The sequence below is a fragment of the Crocodylus porosus genome, unplaced genomic scaffold (genome assembly GCF_001723895.1).
Source record: "Crocodylus porosus isolate Cpor-Errol unplaced genomic scaffold, CroPor_comp1, whole genome shotgun sequence".
Taxonomy (NCBI): Eukaryota; Metazoa; Chordata; order Crocodylia; family Crocodylidae; genus Crocodylus; species Crocodylus porosus.
Window position 1 is genome coordinate 4,018,493 of NW_017728906.1, and position 25,755 is coordinate 4,044,247.

Below are 25,755 nucleotides of genomic sequence, written 5' to 3' on the forward strand. Positions count from 1 at the left end.
AGCACTCTTTCCTGCTTATGCAGGGGGTCGGACTCGATGATCCATTGAGGTCCCTTCCGACCCTAGCATCTATGAATCTATGAATCTATGAATCACTCTCTGGGTGCGACCCCTCCCAAGCCAATTTGCCACCCACCAGACCATGTAAACATCTAAGTCACAGCTTAATTTATTTATTAGAATGGGATGAGATACTGTATTGAAGGCATTCCTAAAATCGAGGAAAACAACATCCATCTCTACTCCTGTGTCTAAGCATTTTGTGACCTGGTCATAAAATGAAACCAGATTAGTCAGTAATGATCTACCTGCTACAAATCCATGCTGGTTGCCCTACTGCATAATTTTTCCTGGTGGATCCCACAAATATGATTCTTAATAATCTTTTCAAAGACTTTTCCAAGGATGGCGGTGAGACTGACTGGCCTATAATTACTCAGATCCTTCTTCCTCCTGTTCTTGAAAATAGGGACCACACTGGCCCTTTTCCAGTCCTCTGGGACCTGACCTGAACACCACGAGTGTTCAAACAGCCGTGCCTGTGGTTCTGCTATGACACTAGCCAATTCCTTCAGTACTCTTGGATGCAGCTCATCCGGGCCTGCTGACTTAAAGACATCCCTCCCACCAAGTCAGCATCAACAGTTGGTGGGCTGGTGTCCCTTGATGCCCATCTAAGAACCCATTAGGAGATTTATTTTGACCCTTGTTCAGGAACACTGGGGCAAAACTTCATTGAAGAGCTCAGCCTTGTCCCCCTTGTATGTCACTAATTGCTCCTTCTTGTTCAGTAGGGGTCCTATGCTGTCCTGCGCCTTCCTTTTACTCCCTACATACCTTAAAAAAAAAAAAAAGACGACTTTTTGCTGTCTTTAATCTGTGTTGCCAGCCTCAGCTCTGTAGTTGCTTTGGCCTTTCTAACTGCCCCTCTGCAAGTGCAGGCCAAGTAGATATACTTCTCCTTGGTAGCTTCCCCCTGGTTCCACTGCTTATTATGCCTCCTTTTTTGCCCTTAGGCTCCCCTGGATTTCTCTGTTTAGCCAAGGAAGTTTTTTGGCCCCTTCCCCTGCTTTCCCTCACACTGAGATCGTCTCCCTCTGTGCCCAAAGGATCACTTCCTTTAGGAATGACCACCCTTCCTGGACTCCCATCTTGCCAATACTCGTATCCTGCAGTGCCTCATTGACTAGATTCCTGAGCACACTGAAGTTAGCCTCCCTAAAGTCAAGTACTTCCACCCTACCAATTGTCTTACCCACTTTACGCCATATGGTGAATTCGATTGTTTGGTGGTCACTGTCCCCAAGGTGACCACAAATCTGTAGCTCCCCTACCATCTCATCCCCTGCAGCCAACACCAAGTCCAGTAAGGCATTCCCCCAAGTGGGACCATATACTTCCTGCATTAGGTGAAGGTCCTGTAAGCAGGTTAAGAACCTACATGACAGGTTAGATTTCGCTGACTGCTCCTCCCAGCAAAAGTCAGGGTAGTTTAGGTCCCCCATGACAACCACATCCCTAGACCATACGGCCTCTGAGAACTGCCTCAGGAATACCAAGTCTAGCTCTTCCTCTTGATGAGGTGATCTGTAGCAGACCCCCACCACCAGTTCCCTTTCCTGTTGACCTCCATGTATCCTAACCCACAATGCCTCCACTTTCTCCTCCTATGATCCCATTTTGATTAGGGTAGGTGTAAAGAGCTCCTTAACATAGGGAGCAACCTCCCGTCCCCCTGGCCCCCTTTTCCTTCCTATTCTGTCCCATCTGTAAAACCTATAGTCCTCAATGCGTACTGCCCAGTCATAGGTAGGATCCCACCAGGACCCTATAGTTGTAATAGTATATAATGTATTTAAAACACAAGTGATTTCTTTTTTCCTCCAAGCAAGTCCCATCCACAGCGCAAGAGTTGAACTTCATAAATGTTTCCTAATGTTTTGCTCAATCTCTTTATAAATAATTCAAAAGTTAAATAGCACCAAAAAAATAATAATCTTTGTTCAGAGAAGTACTTAAGCATCTTTCTTAGAGTGGGGTGGGTATTTTGGATGGAAGATGATTGAGTCAGATTGTAATAGTCAAATTCTATTGTACCTGTGTCTGTAAATCTGAGGTATGTCTGCAGTCTTTAGATGTTGGCCCAAAATGTTTACAGTATACTTTGTTAGAGTTTTTGACAAAGTAATTTTAATTGCATTACATTGCAAGACTACTTTAAATACTTGGGATAGAAGTTTGAACTGGAGGGAGAAAACTCTTGGATAACTGAAAGTACATGTACCTTATTTATCCAAATCTAAGATGACCCTGAATTTAAGATCCCCTCCTCCCATAATAATTAGATCCTATATGTGGAAAATGTATAAATTAGTTATAATTTTCCAGTTATAGAATATATGATTGGAGTGTTGCCTTAAATTTGTCCCCCTAAACCACTCTGACATCAAGGAAAGTAGTGGCTGGAGCATCAGGTGGCCCCTTTGTCCTCCCCCCCACAACTTCTTCCCCTGCAGCTTTCCTTCCCCTGCCACCTGCACCCTCCCCCCCACCTCCATACTTGCAAATGCTAATCAGACTATATTCCCTCATGAGTTATGGATCACAGCATGTGGAATCACAGCTCCTGCTGGACTACACAGAAGTATTGGTGCTGCTAATTGCCCACACAGGGGACAGAGTTTCCATGTGCTCTATGCCCAAGAGAGAATTCAGCCCGAGCCAGAGCTGAGCTTGACAGCAAGGGAGGGAAAAGGGCAGAGGAATGGGGAGCAAAAGCTGCAGAGACGAATGGGGTAGGCAGATGTTTTGGGTCTGAGTGGCTCTGACCCAGGCTCAAGGGCCAGAGTCAGAGCTGAACTAACTGTCTGCCCCATCCCCTGCTACTTTGGACACAGAACTAAGGTAAGGGACATTTGCTTCTTCCCTCCCCTCCTCCATGCTGATTGGGGTGGAAACCTAATCTTAGATTTGAGTAAGTATGGTAATTACAGATAATGACTGTAGAATATTAATATGACAACTAAAGGAGCACGGAACAGATCTGCAATGATTTTATATGTTTATGGACATCTTCCTGAGATTACAAAGGATTTTTGCATACCTGTCAAGCAGATAAATTAAGTAATTGATTTTAACCAGCTGAAAAGGAAGGATCAGGTTATAAACAAGAAATTCAATAAGGAAGGCCATCTTATATGTGGCTTTACACCATTCAAAATAAATATTAAGTGTTTCCTTTGTTTTCAACAGCTTGTCCTCCAGCACAGGGTTCTGTTGTGATTGCTGGCTTAGCCATTATGGCCTTTGCAGCATTGATTTCCTTGGCTTTTATTTGTATTGGTAAGTGGAAATGAATATTTTACCTTAATTTTTCTAGTATTTGAATAAGAATGTCAAGAAAAAGAACACATCTCTAAATTTAGATGTTTTGGAGGTGCATGTAAGGGTTAAAAACAGCATGTGGTCTGCTAAGTTGCATTGTTTTAAAAAAAGATACAGGGCCTGTACACTGAGCAGAGGTCTTGCTTTTCTCTTTTTGCCTGTTTCCCTCTTCTCTGTGGCACCCTTCCTCTGCAAAGTCCTTTCCCCCATTGAATGGTAAATACTCTGAATATTTTCTCAAGTGAGCATTATGATTCACATGTGTTATACAAAGCCAAGCTGCCAAGGAAGTTGGTGGCCAGCAAGATATTTATAGAACTTATTTTGTGGCAGTATCTGGCAGTGTGTGTGTGTGTGTGTGTGTGTGTGTGTGTGTGTGTGTGTGTGTGTGTGTGTGTGTGTGTGTGTGTGTTTTTTTCTTTTTGTTTTTTTTAAATTCCAGTCTTATTTCCCAGATTAATCTTCCCATGCAGTACTGGTATCAAGTTAATGGGGTCAGAAAAATGCCTTACCTTATGCACTTTTGGAACACAGAGTGTAGGGAGCAAACTTATTGAGGTAATAGACCAAAGGGTGCATTAAGACATGAATATCTAAAATGATTCACATGGAATGTTAGTACATAGATGCAGAAGGAGATTTTAGCGTTGGCATGAGAGAGAAACTGCTTTTTCCCCCTTGTGTATTAATAGATGTACTTCTGAAATGTATTCTGCTCTTGAATATATGCAGGCTGTAAAAGACTGAGACTAACGCTGATCAGTAACTATTAAATACTGCATAAGACTAAAAGACTTCTGTCTCTTATTAGTTGCATATATTTGTTTTACTTTAATAGGACTGTGGAAAAACTGCAGTGCCTAAGTTATTAGCTGAGAAATTGCTACTTCTCGGCTTCAGTCAAAGTTACAAGACTTATTTTGCCTTGGCTGGGAGCTGAAAGATGAAAAGGACTTCAAATAGTTAAAAAGTCACTCCTGTAAATAGAGTGGAAAGGGTGTGGAGAACCCACTGACAACTGACAGAAAAGCTTGATGCAGCAGCATCTACAAGGGCAAGTTCCATGTGGAAGTGTGGGGGTTTAGAGCTTAGTGTGAGAGCGGTGCATTTATATATTTTGTGTTAAAATCCTATTCTCTCATATTTCTGTGTCAACAGTAGGAGAAAATAACTACTTTGGTTTGAGAGAGCCAGCTGGTCACAGGCTCCCAACAGGAAGGTGCTGGTGAGGGTATTGAGGCATGCTCCAGTGCGAACTGTTAAGTAACTGCAGCTTATCCAGGGTGCTCTTCCTCTGGACGTGGCCTAAAAGAAAAGAAACATAAGAGTCCATGCAAGGAGAAGGGAGGGCATCCAGCTTAACTTCTGAAGGCATTCACTCAGACCAAAAGTGACAGTCTGAGTCTAGCTTTCAAACAGTGACACAGGCAATATCTGTTGACTTTGCTGGAAATTGCCTTTGCATACCTACAGGTAGAATTATTCTGAAGCTGGGTAGCAGTGGTCTGACTTGGTTAGCCTTTCTCTTATGGTTTGATGTCACTAGACTACCTGAGTGAATCTTACTAACAAGGTTTAGGGAGGTGGTTGGGTGAATTTTATTGACAGATTCATGCAGTAGTTGGCCAAACCAATAGAAAATGTATCATTATTAAGCACAGCTCCCTATCTGTCCATGCAAAATTTCCATACTACAGTAGTACCTGTTTTATTCATGAATCTTGAATTACTTTAGTTGAATTCAACACATGAAGCATAGTTTCTGTACAGGCAAAGTGCGGTCCCATAAAGTTCAAAGATTGTTGAAAGTTGTTCTGAATAAGAAGAGCTGAGACTATAATTCATTTTCATTTGTTTTCCTCTGAATTTTGTAATTGGTAAATCATTTTTCTTGACTTAAATGTTGAATTCATTTGAATTTTAGGTTCCAACACGAAAGATCATCAACCTCCAAGGGTAAGCTTAAAATTAATAAATTTGGGGTGACTAGATGGCTCAGGGGATTGGTAGTGAGATACTGAGCCTTTCTCCGCTAGTTCGAATTCAGACCAGGTTGGTAGCAAGCAAAAGTTACTGCTATATGACAGCTGTCCAATGGTCTGTGTTAAGTGAATTGGTGGCCTTAGCCCTGTTCCTAATATGTCTAGACCACAGTAATTGAATCCCATGTGGGTAATGTACATGACAGGCTGAGGACTGAAGTGGGCATGGAGACAGAACCATCTACCCAACTGCAGATTAGAAGGACCATGTCATAGCTGGGAGTCCATGAGAGACTGTGGTTCTTTTTGCCATTCTGTACTTCTTGTGTTGATTGATAGAGACCTTCAGTTATTTTTTTTTAGAAGTATGTGTTTCAAAGACTTTATAAACAGCAGTTCTCCATTAAATGACTTGTTTAAAAAATCCTAAATTGCAATTTTTTTGCTTAGGTTTTTCACTCTCCTGACCTTAAATACTTTTGTTAACAACATTAATATTATACTTTTTATAATCTTTATAATGTCACTAGTGTTGGGAAAAAAACTATCTGAAAGCAGGGTTACTGTTTTTAGATCACACAGAATAACTATGTCATTTTTTATTATTGGAGGATGTAGTCTTGGTGTTACAAGCCAATGGCATTTTAAATCTGCAGTTATTATAGCCCTGTGCAGCATTGCCTGTAGGTGAATGTTTGTGATCTGGCTATTTTTTTTAGTTTTCCAAGACCAAGTTAAAGGGCCACTTAATGACTTTTGGTGAGCTGTCAAGAACTGCAAGGGTGCACCCCTTATGAAACTGCTAAGCCCCACCCCTTGATGGGTCCTGGTTGCCATTTTGGGATTGGAAGTCCCACCTCTAATCCCTGACCTTTGCCATCAGAACTCCCTCCCCTTGCTCTGGAAGTACTCCTTTGGGGAGGGAGACTTGTTATCTTGGAACTAGAAATCCTGCCTTGCCACATGGTCCATGACATGAGAGAGCTTACCCACCTGACACCAAACCTTGTCCTACTCGCTGCCATGTTGATTCCAGAATCTCTTGTCCCCATCATGTGGACCCTGACATAAGAGGATCCACCCCTTGATTGGGAACACTTCCCCTCCATCTGGTTGTGGGGGGTGTGCATGTGGATATGGTAGGGTGTGTGTTGCGGTGGTATGGGGTATATTTGTGTGGATATGGTGGAGTGTGGGTATTGTGGTGTGGGTGGGTATTATAGAGTATGTGGTTGGAGTGTTGATGTGTAGGGCCAGCTGGATGTGTTCATGTGGGGGGCTGCCCAAGCACTAGGTCCTGGAAGCTGGCCAGGGTGGATGGGGAGGGAAGGGACAGAGCTTGCCCGAGTGGTGTAGGTGCAGTCCACCCTACCTTCTAGCCTGCGGCTGCTCCTTGAAACTTTGCATTGGGCTGAGCCCCTCCCACACCTACCTGGGGCAGTTCACCCTGCACTTCTGCCTCTAACCACCCCATGCTCCTGCCTGCATCTGCCCTGGCCCCTGCTCTGGCTGTCTTCTATCCCCTCAGCTGCCCACAGGTAGCTGCTGATTGTGCCAGCCAGGTAGAAGGCAGCTGGGAGTTGTAGCCCCCAGCTGCAGCTTCCCCATCCCACTTACTACCACTTCCCCCAGCAACTGTCACTTTCCCAGCCACGGGAAGCCCCGCACAATGGAGCTGGATTGCCCAGCTGGCCTCAGTCATCATTCCTGCCTGGCACGGAGAGAGGGGCTCAGGCATCTCCTGCCCTCTCTGTCTGCTGCTCCCTTGCCTTGCGCACCACAATCCACAGCCCAGTCAGCTGATGGGACTCCCTGCTGCAAGGGAGACCCTGCTTAATGTGCAAATTTAACGCTGGATAGCAACCAGCTATCAAATTGTTACACATTTTTGAGATCTGTCTTATTTGTAGTTTTATGTTTTATGGGATGATGGGTACTTTGCACATATAGCTAGTTTCAGTTAATTGCAGTTGACCAACTGCAATATCTGTAGAAGGGGCCTTAGTTATTTAAAAGCATGGCCCAATTTGGATATTGTACTGGAGTTCATAATGAAATCCTTAAAAAACCCAAAAGCTTGAAAACTAATTGCAGGGTTAGTCTCTGAAAAGCTGCCTCCTTTTTCTTAAGCAATTGCAATCAGTCTTTCATTTTTGGATCTTTCTGCACTGGATATTTAGCTGTATCCCACAACAGTTTACTAGATAGTACTGCAGTGTAGGGTCTAGGTTAGTGATTCTCAACCAGGATGCCATGGGGTGCCATGTAATTTTAGTGCTGTTGTATGTGCAAATGTGATTCACAAGATAAACTCAGAGGGTGCCTATACATGTGCATTGAGGCTGCTCCGACGTGCTGCAATTACAGCATGTTGAAACAGACTCCAGCATCATGGGCATCAGCATCCCCACACTGAAAATGGCAGAAGGGACATTTTAACTAAAGCTCGCTCAATGAGCTTTAGTTAAAATGCACCCACTACCGGTTTTCAGTGTGGGGACACATAGACATGACACTTGAGGCACTTTAATTAGTGGGATGCCAGGGCCCTTTAAAAATTCCTTGCCGCCAAGCACATCTATAAATGCCCAGAAATTTCAAATAAGAACACAGTGTTAAAAACATCCTAACTTGGTATGGTCTTTCTGAAGTCTTTGCTACAGAAGAATTCCTGTAGTATTTTTATACAGTCAAAAAGTGGGTAAAAAGTAAGCGCTGGCATTTTTGGAGGGGGTGCCTTGAGCTGAACAATGGGTGCCTTGAATTTTAAAAGGTAGAGAACCATTGATCCAGGTAGTAATCCAGGAAGTAATCTGATCCAGGTAGTAATCTGTGCCTGGAAACATGTGGGAGACAAAATTGGTGGGAAGACGGGAGGAAACAAAGGCAGGGTGAACATCTGGACTGTTTATATGTTGTCCATCTTCCTGGAGGGGCATTCAGAAAGTATTGCTGTGGTTTGAAGAGATTTATAAATGGACAGTCAGTTTCCATTCAAATCAAAGCTTTTGTTCTGTGTAATCTAGTGGTTGAGGTAACCTTGCTATCAGATAACTCCACTTCTTATTGTTCATGGAGAAAAATTTTAAACCAGTTCTTTAACTGAACGGGAGCCATTCTGAATAGGAGGGGTGGGACCTGTTTGTTTTAGTTAATCCTTTCCTATTTTTCCATGTTATTTCTGCCTTGGGCTAGTTTCTTCCAGATTAAATGCATACATGTTTGGAATCTCTCCTGAGGAGATGATACTCTCTGCTTGATTTAACCCTTGGTGCTGCTTGCTTTCTGCATCATTAACAAAATTGAAGGAAAACTGAAGAAAAAGTGAAGCAGCAGTTGCCATTTCACTTTGTAGAAGTAGTGTCTGCATACTTGCTGCCATTTCAAAATCTCTTGAGAAGAAAATGAGATTCCTTGTGGGGCAGGAATAACATGAAGATAATGCTGGTCTTAACAGACTGATTCCCCTCTCCCCCATAACCCTGGTTGTTGATCATATTAACTTTCAGCTTCTTCTTTCATTTTGTAGAATCACTACTTACTGTATATGTCAATTAGAGTAATTTAACTGTGGCGAGCCAAAAATAGACATGAAGGCTTTTTATACATATATATATTTTTAAATATTTTGCAGAAATCTGTAGAAGAACCACTTAATGGTAGGTGGTGACAAAATCTTATGTTTAATAAAGGGGGTTATGTGAGGCCTTTTGAAGATGGGTCAGAAGCATAGTTGTTAAACTTAGCTCTGTCACATGTGGGAAAGGTGTTTCAAAATGTTCAGCTTCCTGAGTCAATAAGAATTGGTTCCTGAGTTGGGGAAATGCCTGCAACTTTTGGCAGTTTATACCTACTAGCTGTTGGCATCGCTTCCTAAAATATTGCTTTCTACCCTGTCTGCTTTGCCAAGAGGAAAAGGGATGTCCCTTTGTGAAATCTGTGGTTCAGCCAATACTCCTCATGGGGGCATTTTAGGGGATAAGTAGGAGCCTTCAGAGTGGTCTGAGGCAAAACGTCTCATTCCAATTCATATTATTTCTTCTCCCTGTAGTTTGGTTAGGGAGGGTTTCATTATAGTAGTGAGGAGCTCTGATAGTGCCTGTGTGCAGCAGGGGAATTTTGCAGTGGAGGAAAGGGCACCCTGAGATGTCTTCATTAATTGGCATGCTGGGAAGTAGTAGTGACTCATTATCTGCTTTAATACTAATCTGAATACTAATCATGAAACATGTCTAACTTGCTTGGCTAATTACTAATCCTTTACTTGGCTTTTAAAGATGCAAAAGGAGTGATGTTGGAATGATGGTGAGTTGAACTTTACCTGTGGCTTTAGTGGGGGGGGTTTTAACTTCCAAATTTCCAAGTATTAATATTAATAATCACTACATGCACGCAATTCAGGATATGGATTTTAAAAAAAAAAGTACCAGCCTTGATGAAGTGTTACTGTGTTGTACTAAAATACTAGAGATTACCTGAAGAAATCTGCTTGGGGGGTAGTGTTTGTACTCTTTCTTTGTTCTTTATAAAATGTTGCATATAGAAATCTAAAAGTTTTAAAATACTAGGAGTTTTCCCTGCTGTTTTTATCTTGGAAATAAGAGAAACGTACAGTTTTAGCTTCCATGTTTTGCTGGAGGTCTCTTTGGCAAGACCCAGACATGTAAAAGCTGAGAGCGCTCACCAGGAGTGTTGGTGTTGTTAAATTGCAAACCACAAAGGAGCTCTTCTTGCCCTGAGCCAGTATATGTTAACAAAAGTCAGGTTTAATTAAACCCCTCTGTACATAATTGGATTTTACTTGCTGCAAAATGATTTTCCTAATTTTTCAGTCATCTATCTATAGCATCTTGACCAAAAAAACTCAACCTGTACATGAGATCTAAATAGTGACTGTAACCTATCCAGAGAGCAGTGTAAAACATTAATCTGTTAAAAAAATGTAAATTTTCTGTTTTACTCTCCAATCTGCTGTAATGATTATAAGCAGTAGTACTACAAAAATCATTTTAAAATGACTCCTACATTTGGCAATGTCCCTTTTAAAAACCCATTTTTTCCATTCTAATCTTTTATTCTGAGAATGTGTGGGGAATTATTTCGTTTTAGTTTTGAGGGGAAAAAATTTCAAGCAACACTTTTTACATTTTTAGTTTGCTATTTGTTTTTACTAGTATTATTTTTAAAAATGAGTACCATAATTCACATTTTAGTTTTAACAGTGAATTCTATTTTCTGTTGCCTTGTTTTTGCAAGTAAGAAAAAACAATTATGATCTTGTAAGTCAGAAACTTTGATATGGAACCAGGCGTTTTATACCTTGGTCCAATTTTAAGATTTCTTCCAGTTGAGAATTTTTTTTAGGACTTGTGGATTTGCCATGCTCTCCACAGATAGATAGAGTTTATTTGTGCCTGTGCTCTGGGATTCTTGGACCCAGATTTTCAAAACACCTCCTAAACTATGTGGCCCAACTTTTAAAGATGCTGACCATCTACAGCTACCCCTGACAAAAGAAGCTGCCTGACACCTCTGAAAATAAGGCTGGGCTATTTTTAGGCCCCCTTATGCAAAAATACTGGCCTTTTATAGTTGTCTTGTATTCTTACTTTCCTGCTAATCTGTTACCCTTCTCTTTCATTCACCACCCATACGAGCAGTACTTGACAATGAGCGAGCATATTTTTCGTAGTTGACACTAAGCATATTTTACTGCTCCTGGAGACTGTGCACAAGTTCAAGAGAACTGCCAAATCCTGAGCCTACTACTACCTAATCAAAATATCACTCTTGCTAGCCAAAAAAGGAACCAAGGAGTTCTGAATTTGTATAGTGCTTTTCTAATCAATTTTATAATGTATGACATGTGGAAAGCATGGATTGAAGCTATCAGTCATTTGTAGCTAACTCTTATTTTACTGATAAAAAATGTCATCAGGCTTCAGAACTGTCTTGCATGCTAGTTACATTCATTTAATAGTACATTCCATTCTTTGCTATGCTTATTATGTGATTCACACAACTACACAACAAGATCTGTTTTCTAAACCAACATGCATCTGTTAGTGTGGTTCAGAGAATAATGGAACCAGCATTCCTTAGGGTGATGAATTCTACATCAGTCATTTGGCATGACTGAAGTAGTGAGAGTAGAAGTCTCAGAGGAAGGGTCTGTAACTCCTACTTCAGCTGTTAACACTTTTATTTTTTCCTTGATAGTGACCTAATATAAAAAGACAGACAATATTTCTGTTCCATTGGCTTTCTTTTTTAATCTGTTATTAAATTTGAATCAAAGAGCGATAGAATCGGTGCAATAGCTTTTCACTCCTGCTAGCCAAAGTTGGAATTCTACTTTAGGACATAACGTTAAAAGGCATTGTTAGGTTTCTCCCAGGATCCTATTTGTGCATGTCAGAAATCTTCACAACATCTACATCTACATCTTCTGATATTGGGAAGAGTTTTAAAGGTATGAAGGTCAATGAGAAACACAATTCCCATTGACTCAAGCAAACAGTTAGTTGTCTTACGCCATTTCTGTCTTTTAAAATCCCCCCCCCCCCCGAGAAGAATAGTGATCTTTTTACAGACCAGAGCTTGAGACAGTGCCAGAGCTGTTCAGGGAGCTGAACAGCAGCTGCCTGTACTGCATCTAACTCAAGACTATGCCATCCTTCCCTCATTTTTCTAAGCAAAAAACTTGCCTGCTGTAAAGAAAAAATCAGATAGCTAATGTATGAATTTTGACAGGCAGTACAAATGACCTTGCTAATTGGAATGTTCTTGTATAATAACTTACTGTTCTGTGATTTATATTTCCAGAATCACTTGTAGAAGGTGATGGAATCTGCTACAGAGATGGTGATATGTGGAAAAGAAACACACTTGTTCATACACCGTGGCCTTGACGATGCACTGCTCAAAGAGAAGAAAATCAGGAAACTAGTTGTTTTGCATGTGTGGAAAAAGTGCTGAAATGATTTCCATGATGTAATTTTATAGTCACAGCAGCTTAGAGAGAAACATGTGTTGTATACCCACATGAGTTTATTCTTTTCTGTTTTTGGTTTGTATGGGGTGGGCAAGTGTGAGCATACAAAAAGTACTTTTTGCCTACCACAAGATGCTCCCAATAGTGCCAGTGTTAGTGGTATCCTTGTCAAAAAACCCATCACCAGTCACTGCTTTGAGAGTGGGCCAGACCAGGCCCAAAGGCAGTAATAGCATTTAAACTATTAGTATTTTTATTTGTGTGCATGGGCAAGGTAAGTTCATGCTTTTATAGTATAAATGGGATGGTGGTTATCGTATAAATATTGCTCCTCCCACTTTCAGCAAAACATTAGGAAAAAATTGTTCTTGTAATTACATACACACAATGACATCAACAAGAGCTTTATTCCCAAGCTTTTTTTAAAAAAGACTACCCAAGTCATCCTTCTTCCACATACTAGTAACTCCTCTGTATAGACAGTAGTTACGTGTGCTTTGGTGAGCAATATTTCTTAGTCCAATGAGAGTTTTCTGTGCCTCTTTTTGTATTGTTTGATTCAGTAGTACTCAATTCTTAGAGCCAGATTCAGCCCAGGAGTTACAGATTATTGATTCCCATGCTGAATGTGGCCCTTAATGTTCATACTGTACAGTGTGTGGTACTGGGACAAATCTTAGGCTTTTTCTTAACAAGCTGAAATTTTAAAACTGACTGATGCTTCTTCAGAAGAATAAGAATCATTCTCTAGCAGTAATGCCACATTTCAAAAGAGAGAGTTGGATTTTTTTTTGCCAAGAATACACATGTAGAAGCAGAAACTAAATTACAGTTCATAAGCTTGTGATTCCACTGGTCTTTCACAAACAGGCTGTTTCAAGTAAAAAGTAGCAGCAGCTGATGAAATATGAGGAAACTCAGTTTGTGTATGTATGCAAGTGTCACAGATAAAGAATCAGTAATAAGTTATGTAGAGTCAGGTCTTCATGATTTGTGCATTTCAAGGGACCTTCTCTTTTTTAACCCATTTCAACAGTTTGATGAAATGTCATCATTTAATAGAATTTTGAGATGCATATTTCTGTAGGTTTCCAGTGGTTTGACAAGGTTAAAAGCCAGAATGTTTGGTTGATGCGTCACATTCAGGTGGCCTATTTACATGGTAGAGCCTTTTATATAAATCCATTCCAAGGGCTCGGGGGGCATGTGGCAAATAGATCCAGGGACCTTCCTTTAGATAGGATTAACTTGAGCAGGTTGGGGGAGTCTGATCCTATAGCCTTTGTACACAAATAATCCCAGTGCACAGGCTGTAAGGAAACCCAAGCTGCAGCCCTCCTGGGATATCAGTGAGATTAATCATATGTGTCACAGTTATTTATGTGAGTACATGTTTAAGGACTGGGCAGCATTTGTCATTGAAGAATTCGTATACATTTGTTTTACATCCATATGCAAATGCTTTGGTTTGGCCTCCATCATTGTAGCAATCCATATACATCTGGGAGACACTTGATCATTAATGGGAGTCAGTACAGGGATTTCACTGCCATTTCCAGCTCATCTTCAGTTATGGATTTCCCTCTTGTGATTTATAGGCTGCAAGTTCTGCAGTTCACTGCTTTAGTAAGCTTTGAAAAGCGGAATGCTGTTGTGATCGTTTTGTCTTAGCAAACTGGTATGCTTAGTTATTGTAAAGCTATTTGTATGTGGAAGGGCAGACTGCAGCAGAATCACAAGTTTTGTAGCCTCTGTTGTGGTGAGGCCAAATTCTTTTAATAGATTATTTAACTGACTGTTCCTCATTATGTTCATGTGTACTAATTGTTTTAGGAAGTGAAAAACCCACCATGCTGCTGTGTGTAAGGGCTCTGCTTTGGGTTTCTGTTAGGTACCAGTTAAAAAGTGTGTTATTTTCAGAAAGTCAATTAATTAACATTTCCCCACCAGTAATTTAAAAACCAAAGTTGTTTATGACTGTGTGATTCCAATTTTTCTGTATATATTAAACCAAATCCTCTCTATTTGACACTTTGAGTCTTTGCAATCTTTACCCAAAAAGACATTTTTATTTATGAAACATAATTTTTGTAAATATTGTGCTAATATAATACTTAAAATAAAACCATTTTAAGTTGTTTTTGTGAGTTTTCTTGCCACAGACATCAACTGTTTTAACAGCATCAGAAAGGAGTTGTTTCAAGGAGTGTTGATCTATTTTTTTTTCTTTTATCATAATAGCTGTGTAAATTGCAAAAGTGCTTTAAACAATGTAAGTTGCCACAAACATTTCTATTGCAAATGTAAAATCACTACAACAAGAGAAGTAGCTTAGATTGTATTACTCTTGAGTATGACCTGGGACATGTCTCAAAACAGCTTATAAATTCCACTTGACAGGGAGGAGGTAACTTGCTCCTGAGCTCTGAACATGGAGCTTGTTCAGCTGCTGCCTTGCCTCCATACTGAGATAACAGCCAAGGCAGGTGATTAGAAAAGCCTTACACACACCACAGAGTTAATAGTGGGAGGGTAGTTCAATCTTTATGATTCTGCACAAAGATGCAACAAACAAGTTTTAAGTCTGAACATCACAGCAATGGGCCATCTGGTAAGAGACATTAATCACCTGACAAAGGGGCTGGCAGCCCTCACCTGGGTTGTAACACTGAGCATGTGTTCCTGCAGTCTGGTGTCCGTTAAAACTAAATCTTTTAATTATTTAAATGAGTGCTAATTATTTGGAAAGGAAACTTTTAAACTATGTTAGTTAAGCAAGTCTCTGAGAAAGAGGAAGATTTTCCCAGTGGCATCAATACATCTTCCTTGAAGTTATCCATATGTAAACTGTCCCATTCCCCTCCATGCCTGTTAAAAGCAGCTCACTGGATATCTAAGAGTTAGCAATTCAGGACAGCAAGAAAGGAGGCGTATGACTTCGTAGCCTAGCAATGATGGCACCTGCTTCTGCATGTGATGACAAGTTCTGGATTTTGCCCCAGGATACATTACATATTTTTAATGAATTGCTATTGTAAAATGCATAACAAATCTGAGCAGCAGAAGTGGGAACCCAGACTAGCCCTACTTCCAAGGATGGAATGCAAAAGTTAGCTTCCTGGTTCAAATTTGGCTCCCAAGAGGTCTACACTTCAGCTGGAAAATACAGCTCAGCTCTCGTCTAGTGGATGTTGGGCAAACTGGATTCTAACATCAACATACCTGAGTTCTAGTAAGTAACCCAGTGCACCAGAAGAGAAGACCAGTTAGGGAAATATTCCTCAACCATACTAGTTAAAGAATCTGGTCCAGTTTGCCAAGTTGGCATGTCTGGTAGAAGTTTTCCTACTGTACAAGAATATCTCTGTTCTGAATGAAACTTTCTTGGTTGATCTGTGAGTGCTGTCTTGCATGCTGATCATGGGATGAAGGCAGACCAGGCTCATGAATTTTTCCCTCCATTCTGGGTCACTGAGGCTGAGACTAAAATGGTAATGCAATCATCAGTGGCAGGCACAGAGAGGCTGTGCATGTAGCACAGGTTGACCCACATGCCAGACTTAACCTTAGTGCCTTTCAAGCCTGGCTGTAAATGAGGGAGACACCTTCGGAGCATGAAGCTGAGATGCCCTCTGGGTCCTGAAGGGCTTGGTGAAGGTCCCTCAGTGAGATCTGAACTTACTCTCAGCCTAAAAGGGATGTCCAGTGAAGCTGTTGGTGATGTTTGTTATTTTTCTGTCCGTGGAATAGTGGGCAAGATCCAAGCACTCACGGTGGATCTTTTCTATATTACTTAGCCAGATAAATTGCCTGAATTCTTCATCCAAAATTACTGCCCAGGAGCTCTCTAACCTTCACCAGAGTCAGAAAGTTCATTTTCCTGTGCATTTTCCTAAGCTTCATTTCATTTGAGCTAAATCTTCTCTACAGTTAATTGATGGTGAGAGTACTTTGACCTGCCATCTGAATAGAACCAGCTCTTCCAAAAGTCTCTGTGGCTGTTGTCACAACTAAGGGAGACAAAGGCACAGATTGTCGTACGTTCAGTAAGTACGTTCAGATTGTCTAAATGAATGTCAGGCTACGTAAGCCTACTAGGAGCTTGCTGAGCTGGAGCTGTGTATACTGCCATGGTAGAACTGTAGTTTAAGACTGCCAAGGAAGAACCATCTGCTGTGACTGGGAGTCATCCCATCAATGCCTCCATGTGGCAGCTGTAGCGCCTGCTCCCCCTGGAGCTCAACACATACCATTAATGAACGCTATCCCATAGCAGACACAGTTGGAGGGCTAGGCCTATTTGCCTTAAGGCCAAGTAGTGTCATGCCTCCAGATGTATGGAGGAGGTCACCCACAGTGAAAGTGGGGACAGTTACTCAAAGGGGGAAAACATGAAGCTAATAGAAGTTTTAACTCTTGATAACTACTTGGCTATCCAGAGCATACCGGCTTCAACGGGAAGGCCTGTCAGTTGATACAGGTAAAATGCCTTGTGGTTAGTTAAGCAGCATCCTTAGGAAGTAACGGAAAGGTGTTTTAAAATTGCTCAGAAGCAGAAGGATGTTTAATCTTTCCTGAATGCTCTCACCAGAAAGAAGGTGGGGGTATGCATGCGTGTGTGTGTGTAGCGGTGGAGGGGGGAACTTTTTAATTAGGCTGTGCCAAGAAGAACAGTTTCAAGGGAAGGAATGGAGGTATTGTTTCTTCCAAAATGCACTGTGGCATCATGGTTACAGTTATCTCTGAAGGAGTGAAAGGAGTTCAAATCCTCTCTGGGAAGGGAAAGGAAAGATGTGGTGCTTGCCTCAGGCAGCCTTTAAATAATGAGTTCTAGGGAGAGAGCAAAAGAAAGAAAGAAAATGATATCTCTGACCATCTTCAGAGTCCTTTCTAAAGAGAAGCATCCCGCAGGAAAGAGTCTCCGTAGACCCGGATGTCAAACTCATCCAGCGCAGAGGGCTACATGTGTTGCTGAGGTGCTCTGCGAGCTGGACTGGGACTGACCCTTTGTGCAGAGCTCCTGGAGCTGGGCCCAAGCTGTGCGCTATGCATAGCACATGCCAGCCAGTGTGGAGTCCAGACCAGGTGCCACGGACAGTGGGTGTCCCATGCCATGGACAGCCTGGGACCACCACGTGGGGCCAGCTCAGAGGGTCAGGGCTCTAGTCCTAACCCATAGGCCAGGTCTGGCCTGCAGGCCTTACGTTCAACACCGCTGCTTTAGACAAATGTAGGTCCTGACGCCTTCCATCATCTGTGAAGGAATAGATGCATGTGCTTGATCACTGTCTCTCTCTTTCCATCCAGGGACATACCTGTTAGCCTCCCTTCAAAGTGAAAAGCAAATTGTGATGCTTTGTGATTGTTTTAACTGCCAATACAGGATGGGGGAGTGTCAGATTTCCCCACAGACTCTGGCAGAAGTAACTGCTTTCATCCCCAGAGGGGACATCACCAGCAGCAGCAGCAGCCACCACCTTCCTTGTTCCCTTTTCGAGGAGGGCCCTTGAGGGCTTGGGGGCTGCCATTCTTAGCTGAGTCTTAACTATGAGGTTAAGAGGATACTCTTTACAAACAAGCAACAAAACACACACTTGTGTCCCCTCATGCCATGCAAAGTAATAGTTTAACAAAAGACTCAGGCAGTAGCCTGGCAGAAGGCTGGCTTCCCGTCCCACAGAGACAGGACATGATCCAGGGTCATCAGTATAATAAGCCAGTGTGCTCAGAGTAAAACGCAGGCTCCAACCTTTCTTGCAGGGCTAACAAACCTTAAACTGGTGCAAGGTACACTATCTTTTAAGAAAGATGAGCTTTTTTTTTTTAGAAGTCCATTACAGGTAGTTAGAGTTTGAGGTTGATGAATCAGCACAGACGGGATTTCTGCTTCGGGGAGAATCCCCACCACACACACACGCAGCTGTCACTTGTCTGCAACGCCACTTCCTCATCTGGATCAAAATCAAATGACGGTTACAAAACTGACCTGCTGACACCCCTTGGAGCTGTGGTTTGAGCCAGTATAGGATTGTGAACGATGGCTCAAAACCTGGCACTTAAGCTAGTGAGATGGGCACACAAACCTTTACACCTGGACATTGTTACATGCAGGAAATGTACAATTTATGTGTACAAAATGGGTTATAGGCCACTCCCATATCCCAAATACATTGTGCCTTCTATGCTTCATTGGGTTGCATACTAGCCCTTATCTTATTACTGCACCATTTCCCCCCAGCCACTCCTGTTTCTGAGAAATTACAACATGCTCATAAAGGCTGTAGAGCCCACAGACCAAAAGCATCGCTCTTTGACTTAGCTCATCTCCAAATATGTTAACAAATTAAAGAAAGTAAAAGTAACATATATTATCATACAGTACAACCAAAGTATACATTTTTTCCCTGCTAAATGTATGTACAGAGGAAACTACACTATGAGAATTTCATCTGCATGCATGAAACCTGTTTGGGAGGAGTGCTTTGCCCTGTTGTTCCATTTGTATTGTACTAAGGCCTGCTGCCATATTAGTTGAAAGCCATCTCATCCTCCAGCTCTCATGAAACCAAGACGCATCTCTCAGTAGCTTTTTCGCAAGTGGTAGAATAGGTAGCTTGAGACAAAGAGAGGATCAGACTAAGTTGATCTACTGAGATTCAGCCCAATCATTGACAGAGATGTTGGCATATAAATATTACACAAGCACAGTATAAAAAGTGGCTGAGATGCAGGCACAGCCCATCCACCTCTCTCAGTGCCCTAAGCGAGTGACTCAGGCACAGCATGTAAATAAGCCTCCCATGGCTTGTCTATGCTAACTGTCCTGGGTTTGTCCAGGTTTTTTGAAGTATGGGGACCTACTGAAATCAGGGCAGCTGCCATTTGATTTCACAGTCCAAGCATAGCGCTCAACACCATTTTTGCAATGGAGCATGGTGTCCCCCCCCCATGCCTCTGATTGGCCAAGGACCCCTGGAAGTCCCACCCCTCCCTAGAGATTGACAGATGACCAGAGCTTGCTAATGTGCCAATTAATGGCTTCCACAGGCTTAAGCCTTTGCTCAGGCCCCCAGAAGCCATTAACTACATCCTAGATAGCTTAATAATGTGTCAGTTAATAGCTTTCATGGGCTTGATCAGGGAATTAAGCCCATAGGAGTATTAACTGATACATTGGCAAGCAGCCTAGGGTGCGGTTAATAGCTTTTGTGGGTTTGATCATACACCAGGCAGCTCCTCGCACAGCCCCACCAAAACACGTGGGTGCCCTGATAGGTGGGCAGACTGAGGAAACTCATGGTTTTCACAAAAACTGCAAAATCATGAATTTGGTAGGTCCCTAGGCATAGGGCCATACCAATGAATATTGTGCCCAGAAAAAGTGAACCACCACTTTTTCTAAGTTTTCCACTATATGCATCTTGTACATATAAAAAGCATTCTAACAGTCTGTAAGAGAGAAAAAAATTGCTTGCATAGTATCACCCATTAGTGAATGGGGTGTCTGTCTTTCTCAGGTATGGACTACGTTGTCTTTTAGTGGTTTATCCACAGGGGACAAGTGCTTTAAAGCTACTCAAAACCAATAATATAGTGAAGGGTGGGAGGGTCAGGCACCAGACGCAGGCACCAGTTTTGAGGGGGTGCAAGATTGGTGGTGGCCACTGCTGCCAATCTGCCCACCGCTGCCCAGGGCACAAAAATTACTTGTTACTCCTATGTTCAAGATCCTCTAGTAACAGAGGCTGTCAGTGCCCATGTTCTTAGCCTCATGGGTCTGCAGCATATTGTTGAGCCCAGAGTGCTGCTTCACAATGATAACTTGGATTAGTTGGGGATATCCACCAGCTAATGATTACCTGACAGTGAAGGTAACTATTATGTGTGCAAAAATGATGAGAAAACATGTAAGTGATCACCTTAAATGCAACAGTAGGGGATGGCACTTTTTCAGAGAATTGTGCAGACACATATATACTTGCTTTCCAATCCAGCACCCAGCCCCTTGTCTTTTCAAAAGTAGCTTCATAGCTAGTCATCTATGAAGGTGGTATAACCAGGGATCTGGGTTTTCCGTTTCCTGTGGAAAATGGAAAAAAACACAGATTTTCCCTTTTAACCAAAAAAAAGTAGAGTTTTCATTGTAATGGAGAAATGTGGATTTTCCCCTTTTGCAAAGAGCTCTCTGCAGGCTGGCAGAGTCCCAGCCTCCAAAGGGCTCAGGGGAGTGAGGGAAGGACAGTCAAGGAGGGGGTGTCATGTGCATATGCCTAGTGGCATTTCATTTTAATCAGAGAATTCATGATTTGTATCAGAGAATTTGCGATTTTTAAATAGAGAAAATCAAGATCCCCGATTATGATGTTTTACTGAAGAAGGACATCATTTTATTTACAGCCTACAATGATTTTTTAAATAAGGACATGGGAAGACTTGGATGCCGGCCTCTGCCTGTGTGAGACACTGCATTCTGCTTTGAGGGGGGGAGAAATCTGCCAGGTCCACCAGGCCCCCTCAAAGGCAGCCAGGAAGACCATCTGCTGAGAGCACTTTTTGACAGTGCTTTCACCACTGTTAAGATATCTCTTTAACTAAATTATCTCCAGTCAAAAATTGTGTATTACGGTCATATTGACAATATGGCTAAGATAAGACAAGCACCAAACCAACTGATGACACTGTTAGCTTACATTTACCTGCATTTCTGTGTTGTGGCTGGAGGCCATCAAGTTCTTGCTATGAGGAGGCCAACACTGCTGTTTACAGCCTGACGTTCAGTCCACAGCTTTCAAAAACTGCCAGTATACTTCCCACAGTGCCACACTATATTCCTTATCTGCAAATTGAAGTAGTCAGTCAGAGTCTCATCCCAAAGTACAGCTAGCCATTTTTTTTTGGAAGCAGATATTAATGGTGTTTTATTTTACAAACTGATTAAGATTCTTTGTAAATGGAAGGGATTAATCAGCAAACAGAAACCCACACAGTTTCCAAATGCCACATCTTTTCCTCAGAAGGTATTTGTATTAAGGCAGCAAAATAAGTGAACCCTCCACCCCAGCCTTGGATACCAAACCAACATTATCCCAGCTGTAGAACACAACCTCATCTAATGAAGCAGGCTGTTGCCCACAACAGCTTATGCCTCTCTGAAATAGTTAGTCTCTAAGGTGCCATCATGTCCTGCCTTCTTCCCCAAGATATTATTCTTTCTCTACCTCCACCCTTCATGCAGTCATTCCTAAGCTTTGTCCTAAGACGGTTCAAACAAAACTATAGCTCCGTCACACCTAGCAAAGATACAAGCGTTAGCATTACCCAGGAGGAAGTGATCCTATCATTATTGTCAAACCCAGGTATTAATAGACCTAAAATCAGGGGCGGGCAATTATTTTGGGCAGAGGGTTGCTTACTGAGCTTTGGCAAGCCATTGAGGGCTGCATGACAGGCAGCACAGGGCAGATTAATATTAATTTTCAAATTTTTTAGGGCCCCGTGGGCCGGATAGAATGGGCTGGCGGGTCACATCTGGGCCCCGGGCTGCATTTTGCCCACCCCTGCCTAAAATAGTCCTTCCACAGTTGTGACTCTGCTGGAGTTTCCAAAAGCCCTTAGGGACAGGATCTGAAATCTATGTGCTCATTTGGGACCAAGCTGTACCTCTTCCCAGCACACACTTGTAATACTTTCATTTTTTTAATGTACCACTTCTGTCTTAACTATATTTGCTACTTTCTGCATCTTTCAACATCGTTCTCTTTCTCATTCCAAATCTTACCAAGAAAATGAGAAATATTTTTATTCCTTAGTTGAATTTACTGTATGTTTTCACTTTCCTTCCAAAATTCAGTTGCTGAAACTATATGTGAGGAAATACAATAATAGCATTTTCTGCCTCTGCAGGGAGAAGTAACATTGCAGGGCCGCATGTGGGGCTTTCTAGCTGCTGGCTGTGGACAACTGCACCCCAACCCCCCACCCCTTCACACCACGCCCAGGGGCTTCTGCCACACAATATTGCTACTTATCAGTATTTTCAAAGAAAGGTCCTTTTTTTCCCTTCATCTGGCTTTCAAACACAAGGTGCATATTTTATTCAGGGGTGTGCAATATGCAAGAAAATATAGTAATGGTAATGTGTATGTGCAATGTGTTTTCTATTGTGATCTGTTTTTTTACAAGCCACAGTGTATTTAATTAAGCTATGCCATATGCCAATCTATAAAGTTACAGAACTGGCAAGCATTAAAGGTGCCTTTATATAGAACTTCCATATGATTTCTACCAGCTTCTTACATGATTTCTTATTGGTCTCTATAAAATATGTTTATACAATAAATACAATGTGCCCAAGCTGCAACAAGAGTCTGTTGATCCCCGATAGGCCTTTCTGGACCACAGAGAAGACAATCATCCTTGACTGCAAGGGATTGCCAAAAAAGAAGTATAATGTGATATAAAATATAAAATGTAAATTCCCTATTTTTTACATTTTTTAAAAAAGAGGGTAGAAGAGGATTGCCCATTTTCCAGATGCAGGGCCCAGGATGTGTTATGTTTACCACATGCAGCCACACAAATATTGATTGGTTTACTAAACGGATACAGAAATAGCAGCAGGTATAAAGTGCCTGCAGAAAAAATGAAGTGCAAGGTTAGTTCCTGGAAAAAACATATTTAAACACCTTATGAACTCCAAATGGCAGGCCAACACAGCAACCTTACAAACTACAGTGCTTGCACTTCCAAATTAGGCAGCTGGATACACGTGCCCAGTCTGGGAAACACTAGCACATGCAAAGAAGCTAGACAGTGCTGAATGAAAGTTGGGGTGCATTACTGGATGCCTTAAATCAACGAATATCAATAGTCTCCATCTACTTGTCAGAATCAGCCCATCAGAAATCAGGAGAGCAGTAGCAAACAAAATAGAATACACCTAGAAGCACAAGAGGCACCCACTCAGTGGCTATGCATAGTGGTGCATGGAGTGCATGTGCACCCCCTGAGAGCGCTGGTGCACTGCCTGACAGCAGCATTCCCCACTTAGGTGATGGGCAGGTGAGAGTGCTGGTGCCCCTCTCCTGCCTCCCCCCAGAGCACCGGCAGGGGAGCAAGGGCACCAGGAGAAGTGATTCCCATGCTCCCCCCCACGACTGATTGCACTGACTGGGGGTGGAGGGGAGGGGCATTCCGCTACAACTGATTGCACTGGCTCTGAAGTGCTAGCGGTGTGTGATCAGCCACGGAGGGACACCCCCTGGTCACTGACTGGCCGCTGGGGGGGTAAGTGCCCCCCCCCGACTCAGGAGGCACCAGTTGCCCATGCAGCCACTACATGGCCACATTGCAGCTTCCAGTAGTTAAACATCTTGGAAAATTTTCTCTTTACAGTTCAGCCACTGGATGAAATAGCAACAACCACACAAATGAAAATGTGGCCATCACAATTAGAGATGACCCAGGAATAAGTTAGGATGACTGCCAAACATCTCCCTCCAGGCACAGAGCTTGATTGGCTGACACGGAGAAGCTTGAACTGCCTCTGAACAGAAGTTAGTAAGACTGTAGTTAACATGCAGCTGTGGGTATGGTGTGTCTTACTGTGTTTTCCTTGTACTGTCCCTTGAAGGCCAAAACCCTCATGTTTAGCATTGCAGGGTTCAGTTGCTTGTGGCAGTTCTGCAGCGCTGGGGACTCCATTTTCACTGCCATGAGGAGCCAGGGGCATTCTTGGTTCCTCTCCCTCCACAGGACTGGACTGAGTCAAGTCAAAGGCAAAGCAAGTGTAAGTTCTGCTTGCATCTACTGAGGGCAATTGTTAAGATCCACCCTGGATATGATTCTAGAGAATTATAAACCTGCAGTTCAGCACAGGGGTGTCCAGAGTGTTGTTGCTGAACTCCCAATATATCAGGGGATACTCCAACAATGCAAACACCATATGTGAATGCGTAGAAGACTTTCAAACTAGAGAACAACTGCTGGCCTGCCCACAGATACAGGAACTGTGCAGCAAGGAGGACCTCACTAAGGTTAGTAGCATGTGCCCAAATGTAAACATGATGACAGGACATGAGAAGAACAGCATAGCTATATGCTATAGAATAGCATATGCATATGCATATAGCATATGCTATAGAATAGCATAGAAGAAGAATAGCATAGCACTGTGAAATGGCCATTTCTCTGCCACTAGCTTCCAGTCCATGTTCCTTCTTCCTATAAGAATCTAGCCAATGTGCAGTCTCTCTTTCTGGTCTACTACCCTCGAAAGAAGAGTTCAGAATTAGTCAGGGATGTCCTTAACAATTCACAGAGGGTATGTTGCAGTGAGGGCTAAAGCACTGTCTGGAGAAGAAGAAGGTGAAGATACTTTGCAGAAGTTATACGCAGTTTGGTAGCCATCTATCTGCAGGTCTTCCACTGCTGCCTTGAAACCAGTTTGCTTCTCTTCCATCTGTCCCTCATGCTACTACATGTGCTCCAAACTTCCAACCATCCAGAAACCCAAATAAATTTCTTTTTCAACTCCTACATCTCCCAGAACCGGTAGTGCCTACTACAATGCAAATAAGTAATTTCAGTACTTGTTGGATATTTGCTTTGTGGGGTGTATTTAGAATTACTTTAAAGCCCCCTACACAACACTTTGAGGAAATAGTAGCATAGCAAAGGGTAGGTGACTGGGCATAAATGCCTTGTGCCTCCAAAGGCTGGACGGGCATGGCGACTGCCCGCAGGTGGCGGTGGCAGTGGCAGTGTTGGCAGCAGGGGCCTGGGAGCAGCGAGAAGGGACCGCCTGCAGGCGGCCAACAGTGATGTAGGTGGTGAGGGCAGGCAGCAGTCGTGGTGGTGGGGAAGGGTGGCAAGTGGCAACCGCCTGCAGACACTGCCAGCAGCCACAGTGGCAGCCAATCTCACCAGGTGCACATGCACCCACATGCACTCCCTACGCATCACCATTGTGACTGGGGCACCAACCCCAGGAGCCCACTAAGAGAAGGCTGCAAGAATGGCAACTGGCTGGACAGACTCTGGCATCCAGAGGGCAGATCCTAGTAGTCATAAAGAAAGAGTGAAGGATTTGGCATTCACTTAATATTGCTGCATAACTCAGAGTAGCTCCTTCACATATTGGATGTTGCCACTTAATGCAACTCACACAACATGGGGATTTGTGAACATGCCAAGATTTTATTAAGCCAGTGTCCAAGAATGTTTCTGCTGTGTGTTTGATTATCTGGCCTGGGCTACCTTTCCACTCTGCAGTTTTAGCACATGCTTGCTTAGATTCCCCAAATAAATTACACTTTCGGTTTTCCATTTCCACAGGACAAATAAAATTGATTGGCAAGGCAACTGTTATCTCAGCCAGTTGACTCTGTAGCATGA

The 25,755-nt window shown here is 42.6% G+C and overlaps 1 protein-coding gene and 1 long non-coding RNA gene across 5 annotated transcripts in view; one reads left to right on the forward strand and one right to left on the reverse strand.

The window, feature by feature from the left end:
* Positions 1-12,185, reverse strand: part of LOC109305621 — a 12,907-nt gene extending 722 nt beyond the window's left edge. The window contains exons 1-2 of the long non-coding RNA XR_002099654.1: positions 10,051-12,185; positions 4,933-4,935 (exon numbers count right to left, since the gene is read on the reverse strand). This is a non-coding gene — a long non-coding RNA (uncharacterized LOC109305621). The remainder of the gene's footprint in view (positions 1-4,932; positions 4,936-10,050) is intronic.
* CD47 (CD47 molecule) overlaps positions 1-14,500 on the forward strand; it is a 46,137-nt gene extending 31,637 nt beyond the window's left edge. For 2 of the 4 annotated variants that reach the window (XM_019528615.1, XM_019528616.1), the window contains 4 exons: positions 3,253-3,342; positions 5,309-5,340; positions 9,001-9,025; positions 12,192-14,500. In XM_019528615.1, the coding sequence (XP_019384160.1) occupies positions 3,253-3,342; positions 5,309-5,340; positions 9,001-9,025; positions 12,192-12,277 (233 nt within the window). In that variant the 3' untranslated portion in view covers positions 12,278-14,500. Of the gene's footprint in view, positions 1-3,252; positions 3,343-5,308; positions 5,341-9,000; positions 9,026-9,643; positions 9,672-12,191 lie in introns of all 4 variants that reach the window. The other 2 variants (XM_019528617.1, XM_019528618.1) reach the window with 2 other exon arrangements.
* The last annotated feature ends 11,255 nt before the right edge of the window (positions 14,501-25,755 follow it).